Source organism: Coregonus clupeaformis, chromosome 20 (genome assembly GCF_020615455.1).
Source record: "Coregonus clupeaformis isolate EN_2021a chromosome 20, ASM2061545v1, whole genome shotgun sequence".
NCBI lineage: Eukaryota > Metazoa > Chordata > Actinopteri > Salmoniformes > Salmonidae > Coregonus > Coregonus clupeaformis.
In genome coordinates this window covers 65,039,044-65,047,108 of record NC_059211.1, presented here as the reverse complement: position 1 = coordinate 65,047,108, position 8,065 = coordinate 65,039,044, and the positions used below count along the sequence as shown (strand labels likewise).

The following is an 8,065-nucleotide window of genomic DNA, read 5'->3' as shown; positions in this document are numbered from 1 at the left end:
TTGACTAGGCCATTCCAAAACTTCCAATTTGTTGCTATTTTCATGTAGACTTGATTGTGTGTTTTTGATCATTGTCTTGCTGCATGACCCAGCTGTGCTTCAGCTCAGATGGATGGCCTGACATTCTCCTGTAGAATTATCTGATACAGAGCAGAATTCACGGTTCCTTCTATTAAGGCAAATCGCTTAGGTCCTGAGGCAGCAAAGCATCCCCAAACCATCACACCACCACCACCATGCTTGACCGTTGGTATGAGGTTCTTACTGTGGAATGCAGAGTTTGGTTTTCGCCAGGCATTATGGGACCCATCTCGTCCAAAAAGTTATACTTTTGAATCATCTGTCCGTAGAACATTCTTCCAAGAGTCTTGATGATCATTCAGGTGCTTCCAGGTGCTTTTTGGCAAACTTGAGTCAACTTTTTGGACGACATGGGTCCCATTATGCCTGCCGAAAACCTAAGGACTTCTGGGGTGTATTCTGTTGCAAAACGTTTCATAAGCAGAATGAAATAGAGAGGGACCTACCTGAATTTATCCAATAGAAAAATCTCCTACTAACGTGTCATTTCCTGTCTCCCTCCAGGTGATCATCAACAGCACCATCACCCCCAACATGACCTTCACCAAGACCTCCCAGAAGTTTGGCCAATGGGCTGACAGCAGAGCCAACACAGTGTTCGGACTGGGGTTCGCCTCCGAGCAGCAACTGGCCAAGGTACTGATTGATTGATTTTCTGTTAGAATTTTTTTCAAAGACAAAGCTGTTCCATCACTACTGTTAACATAAAGCTGTTCCATCACTACTGGTAACATAAAGCTGTTCCATCACTACTGGTAACATAAAGCTGTTCCATCACTACCGGTAACATAAAGCTGTTCCATCACTACTGGTAACATAAAGCTGTTCCATCACTACTGGTAACATAAAGCTGTTCCATCACTACTGGTAACATAAAGCTGTTCCATCACTACTGGTAACATAAAGCTGTTCCATCACTACTGGTAACATAAAGCTGTTCCATCACTACTGGTAACATAAAGCTGTTCCATCACTACTGGTAACATAAAGCTGTTCCATCACTACTGGTAACATAAAGCTGTTCCATCACTACCGGTAACATAAAGCTGTTCCATCACTACTGGTAACATAAAGCTGTTCCATCACTACCGGTAACATAAAGCTGTTCCATCACTACTGGTAACATAAAGCTGTTCCATCACTACTGGTAACATAAAGCTGTTCCATCACTACTGGTAACATAAAGCTGTTCCATCACTACTGGTAACATAAAGCTGTTCCATCACTACCGGTAACATAAAGCTGTTCCATCACTACTGGTAACATAAAGCTGTTCCATCACTACCGGTAACATAAAGCTGTTCCATCACTACTGGTAACATAAAGCTGTTCCATCACTACCGGTAACATAAAGCTGTTCCATCACTACTGTTAACATAAAGCTGTTCCATCACTACTGGTAACATAAAGCTGTTCCATCACTACAGCTGTGTTTATATTGTGCCTGTCTGTGTGTTTGTTTGGTCCAGTATCTGTTGTTGTTGTTGTTGTTGTTGTTGTTGGGGAACCCCCTTGGAGATTTTATCCTGCACATATTTTACAATGAATCAATAGTATATAGTTTAGTTTGTCTCATGGAGTCTGTTTCTATATAGTGAACTACACTGCTCAAAAAAATTAAGGGAACACTAAAATAACACATCCTAGATCTGAATGAATGAAATAATCTTATTAAATACTTTTTTCTTTACATAGTTGAATGTGCTGACAACAAAATCACACAAAAAATTATCAATGAAATCAAATTGATCAACCCATGGAGGTCTGGATTTGGAGTCACCCTCAAAATTAAAGTGGAAAACCACACTACAGGCTGATCCAACTTTGATGTAATGTCCTTAAAACAAGTCAAAATGAGGCTCAGTAGTGTGTGTGGCTTCCACGTGCCTGTATGACCTCCCTACAGCGCCTGGGCATGCTCCTGATGAGGTGGCGGATGGTCTCCTGAGGGATCTCCTCCCAGACCTGGACTAAAGCATCCGCCAACTCCTGGACAGTCTGTGGTGCAACGTGGCGTTGGTGGATGGAGCGAGACATGATGTCCCAGATGTGCTCAATTGGATTCAGTTCTGGGGAACGGGCGGGCCAGTCCATAGCATCAATGCCTTCCTCTTGCAGGAACTGCTGACACACTCCAGCCACATGAGGTCTAGCATTGTCTTGCATTAGGAGGAACCCAGGGCCAACCGCACCAGCATATGGTCTCACAAGGGGTCTGAGGATCTCATCTCGGTACCTAATGGCAGTCAGGCTACCTCTGGCGAGCACATGGAGGGCTGTGCGGCCCCCAAAGAAATGCCACCCCACACCATGACTGACCCACCGCCAAACCGGTCATGCTGGAGGATGTTGCAGGCAGCAGAACGTTCTCCACGGCATCTCCAGACTCTGTCACGTCTGTCACATGTGCTCAGTGTGAACCTGCTTTCATCTGTGAAGAGCACAGGGCGCCAGTGGTGAATTTGCCAATCTTGGTGTTCTCTGGCAAATGCCAAACGTCCTGCACGGTGTTGGGCTGTAAGCACAACCCCCTGTGGACGTCGGGCCCTCATACCACCCTCATGGAGTCTGTTTCTGACCGTTTGAGCAGACACATGCACATTTGTGGCCTGCTGGAGGTCATTTTGCAGGGCTCTGGCAGTGCTCCTCCTGCTCCTCCTTGCACAAAGGCGGAGGTAGCGGTCCTGCTGCTGGGTTGTTGCCCTCCTACGGCCTCCTCCACGTCTCCTGATGTACTGGCCTGTCTCCTGGTAGTGCCTCCATGCTCTGGACACTACGCTGACAGACACAGCAAACCTTCTTGGCACAGCTCGCATTGATGTGCCATCCTGGATGAGCTGCACTACCTGAGCCACTTGTGGGGGTTGTAGACTCCGTCTCATGCTACCACTAGAGTGAAAGCACCGCCAGCATTCAAAAGTGACCAAAACATCAGCCAGGAAGCATAGGAACTGAGAAGTGGTCTGTGGTCACCACCTGCAAAACCAGTCCTTTATTGGGGGTGTCTTGCTAATTGCCTATAATTTCCACCTGTTGTCTATTCCATTTGCACAACAGCATGTGACATTTTTTGTCAATCAGTGTTGCTTCCTAAGTGGACAGTTTGATTTCACAGAAGTGAGATTGACTTGGAGTTACATTGTGTTGTTTAAGTGTTCCCTTTATTTTTTTGAGCAGTGTACTATTGACCAGAGCCATGTTCCCTACATAGTGAACTACTATTGACCAGAGCCCTATTCCCTATATAGTGAACTACTATTGACCAGAGCTCTATTCCCTATATAGTGAACTACTATTGACCAGAGCTCTATTCCTTATATAGTGAACTACTATTGACCAGAGCTCTATTCCTTATATAGTGAACTACTATTGACCAGAGCTCTATTCCTTATATAGTGAACTACTATTGACCAGAGCTCTATTCCTTATATAGTGAACTACTATTGACCAGAGCTCTATTCCCTATATAGTGAACTACTATTGACCAGAGCTCTATTCCTTATATAGTGAACTACTATTGACCAGAGCTCTATTCCTTATATAGTGAACTACTATTGACCAGAGCTCTATTCCCTATATAGTGAACTACTATTGACCAGAGCTCTATTCCTTATATAGTGAACTACTATTGACCAGAGCTCTATTCCTTATATAGTGAACTACTATTGACCAGAGCTCTATTCCCTATATAGTGAACTACTATTGACCAGAGCTCTATTCCTTATATAGTGAACTACTATTGACCAGAGCTCTATTCCTTATATAGTGAACTACTATTGACCAGAGCTCTATTCCCTATATAGTGAACTACTATTGACCAGAGCTCTATTCCCTATATAGTGAACTACTATTGACCAGAGCTCTATTCCTTATATAGTGAACTACTATTGACCAGAGCTCTATTCCTTATATAGTGAACTACTATTGACCAGAGCTCTATTCCTTATATAGTGAACTACTATTGACCAGAGCCCATTTGGGACGTGTTCATATCATCATTAACTGTCAGACACACACATCGCTTGTCTCCAGTGATATGTTTTGACATTTTTATTTTTTATTTTGATTAATCAATCTTTTTCCTTGTTAATTTTTCTCATCTTGTTTCAGTTTGCTGAGAAGTTCCAGGAGGTGAAGGAAGCAGCGAAGCTTGCCAGGGACAAGTCACAGGAGAAGATGGAGACATCGAGCAACAATTCCCAGGTAACAGACACATGGTCACAGGCACGCACACACACACTCACACCCATAATAACATGTGAAGAAGCGGGGAATTACACACACACACACGGTCAGTAACACGCATGCACACACACACACACACACACACACACACACACACACACGTGAACAGATACATATACACACAGTACAGAGTCAGTAAAGTGATACTTGGGGCGGGGGGGGTCAAAGGTTACAGGGAGTCACTTATCAACTGCCAGCCGCCGAACAGACACATAATCTACCCTGGGAGGGAGGGAAGGAGGGAGGGAGGGAGGGAGGGAGGGAAGGAAGGAGGGAGATATGAGGCTGTAATGTGACGGGTCAGAGCTGTAAAAAGTCTGCTGGATGTTTCATTATCTCATTGACAACCTGAGGACAGTATTCTGACTGTCAGTTCTATTCTACCATGTCATCTCCTTAGTATTCTGACTGTCAGTTCTATTCTGACATGTCATCTCCTTAGTATTCTGACTGTCAGTTCTATTCTGACATGTCATCTCCTTAGTATTCTGACTGTCAGTTCTATTCTGACATGTCATCTCCTTAGTATTCTGACTGTCAGTTCTATTCTGACATGTCATCTCCTTAGTATTCTGACTGTCAGTTCTATTCTGACATGTCATCTCCTTAGTATTCTGACTGTCAGAGACGCATACAAAGCTCTCCCTCGCCCTCCATTTGGCAAATCTGACCATAATTCTATCCTCCTGATTCCTGCTTACAAGCAAAAACTAAAGCAGGAAGCACCAGTGACTGTCAATAGAAAAGTGGTCAGATGAAGCTGATGCTAAGCTACAGGACTGTTTTGCTAGCACAGACTGGAATATGTTCTGGGATTCTTCCGATGGCATTGAGGAGTACACCACATCAGTCACTGGCTTCATCAATAAGTGCATCGATGACGACGTCCCCCACAGTGACTGTACGTAAATACCTCAACCAGAAGCCATGGATTACAGGCAACATCCGCACTGAGCTAAAGGGTAGAGCTGCCGCTTTCAAGGAGCGGGACTCTAACCCGGAAGCTTATAAGAAATCCCGCTATGCCCTCTGACGAACCATCAAACAGGCAAAGCGTCAATACAGGACTAAGATTGAATCGTACTACACTGGCTCTGACGCTCGTCGGATGTGGCAGGGCTTGCAAACTATTACAGACTACAAAGGGAAGCACAGCCGCGAGCTGCCCAGTGACACGAGCCTACCAGATGAGCTAAATTACTTCTATGCTCGCTTCGAGGCAAGTCAATCAATCAATCAATTTTATTTTATATAGCCCTTCTTACATCAGCTAATATCTCGAAGTGCTGTACAGAAACCCAGCCTAAAACCCCAAACAGCTAGTAATGCAGGTGTAGAAGCACGGTGGCTAGGAAAAACTCCCTAGAAAGGCAAAACCTAGGAAGAAACCTAGAGAGGAACCAGGCTATGAGGGGTGGCCAGTCCTCTTCTGGCTGTGCCGAGGTGGAGATTATAACAGAACCATGCCAAGATGTTCAAAAATGTTCATAAGTGACAAGCATGGTCAAATAATAATCAGGAATAAATCTCAGTTGGCTTTTCATAGCCGGTCATTAGAGTTTAAAACAGCAGGTCTGGGACAGGTAGGGGTTCCATAACCGCAGGCAGAACAGTTTAAACTGGAATAGCAGCAAGGCCAGGCGGACTGGGGACAGCAAGGAGTCACCACGGCCGGTAGTCCCGACGTATGGTCCTAGGGCTCAGGTCTCTCAGTTGGCTTTTCATAGCCGATCATTTAGAGTTGAAAACAGCAGGTCTGGGACAGGTAGGGGTTTCGTAGCCGCAGGCAGAACAGTTGAAACTGGAATAGCAGCAAGGCCAGGCGGACTGGGGACAGCAAGGTGTCATCATGCCCGGTAGTCCTGACGTATGGTCCTAGGGCTCAGGTTCTCAGAGAGAAAGAGAGAACGAGAGAATTAGAGAGAGCATACTTAAATTCACACAGGACACTGGATAAGACAGGAGAAGTACTCCAGGTATAACCAACTAACCCCAGCCCCCCGACACATAAACTACTGCAGCATAAATACTGGAGGCTGAGACAGGAGCGGTCCGGAGACACTGTGGCCCCATCCGAAGAAACCCCGGACAGGGCCAAACAGGAAGGATATAACCCCACCCACTCCGCCAAAGCACAGCCCCCGCACCACTAGAGGGATATCCCCAACCACCAACTTACAATCCTGAGACAAGGCCGAGTATAGCCCACAGAGGTCTCCACCACAGCACAAACCAAGGGGGGGCGCCAACCCAGACAGGAAGATCACGTCAGTAACTCAACCCCACTCAAGTGACGCACCCCCTCCCAGGGACGGCATGAAAGAGCACCAGCAAGCCAGTGACTCAGCCCCTGCAACAGGGTTAGAGGCAGAGAACCCCAGTGGAGAGGGGAACCGGCCTGGCAGAGACAGCAAGGGCTGTTCGTTGCTCCAGCCTTTCCGTTCACCTTCACACTCCTGGGCCAGACTACACTCAATCATATGACCTACTGAAGAGATAAGTCTTCAGTAAAGACTTAAAGGTTGAGACCGAGTCTGCGTCTCTCACATGGGTAGGCAGACTGTTCCATAAAAATGGAGATCTATAGGAGAAAGCCCTGCCTCCCGCTGTTTGCTTAGAAATTCTAGGGACAATTAGGAGGCCTCGTCTTGTGACCGTAGCGTACGTATTGGTATGTACGGCAGGACCAACTCGGAAAGATAGGTAGGAGCAAGCCCATGTAACGCTTTATAGGTTAACAGTAAAACCTTGAAATCAGCCCTTGCCTTAACAGGAAGCCAGTGTAGGGAAGCTAGCACTGGAGTAATATGATCAAATTTCTTGGTTCTAGTCAGGATTCTAGCAGCCGTATTTAGCACTAACTGAAGTTTATTTAGTGCTTTATCCGGTAGCCGGAAAATAGAGCATTGCAGTAGTCCAATCTAGAAGTAACAAATGCATGGATCAATTTTTCTGCATCATTTTTGGACAGAAAATTTCTGATTTTTGCAATGTTACGTAGATGGAAAAAAGCTGTCCTTGAAACAGTCTTGATATGTTCGTCAAAAGAGAGATCAGGGTCAAGAGTAACGCCTAGGTCCTTCACAGTTTTATTTGAGACGACTTTACAACCATCAAGATTAATTGTCAGATTTAACAGAAGATCTCTTTGTTTCTTGGGACCTAGAACAAGCATCTCTGTTTTGTCCGAGTTTAAAAGTAAAAAGTTTTCAGCCATCCACTTCCTTATGTCTGAAACACAGGCTTCTAGCGAGGGCAATTTTGGGGGCTTCACCATGCTTCATTGAAATGTACAGCTGTGTGTCATCCGCATAGCAGTGAAAGTTAACATTATGTTTTCGAATAACATCCCCAAGAGGTAAAATATATAGTGAAAACAATAGTGGTCCTAAAACGGAACCTTGAGGAACACCGAAATGTACAGTTGATTTGTCGGAGGACAGACCATTCACAGAGACAAACTGATATCTTTCCGACAGGTAGGATCTAAACCAGGCCAGAACTTGTCCGTGTAGACCAATTTGGGTTTCCAGTCTCTCCAAAAGAATGTGGTGATCGATGGTGTCAAAGGCAGCACTAAGGTCTAGTAGCACGAGGACAGATGCAGAGCCTCGGTCTGACGCCATTAAAAGGTCATTTACCACCTTCACAAGTGCAGTCTCAGTGCTATGATGGGGTCTAAAACCAGACTGAAGCATTTCGTATACATTGTTTGTCTTCAGAAAGGCAGTGAGTTGCT

General features: G+C 45.3%; 1 protein-coding gene across 1 annotated transcript in view; it reads left to right on the top strand.

Moving 5' to 3' along the window:
- The first annotated feature begins 586 nt into the window (after window positions 1-586).
- homer2 (homer scaffold protein 2) overlaps window positions 587-8,065 on the top strand; it is a 47,342-nt gene continuing 39,863 nt past the window's right edge. The window contains 2 exon segments of the mRNA XM_045205729.1: window positions 587-717; window positions 4,192-4,284. Coding sequence (XP_045061664.1) covers window positions 616-717; window positions 4,192-4,284 — 195 coding nt within the window. The 5' untranslated portion in view covers window positions 587-615.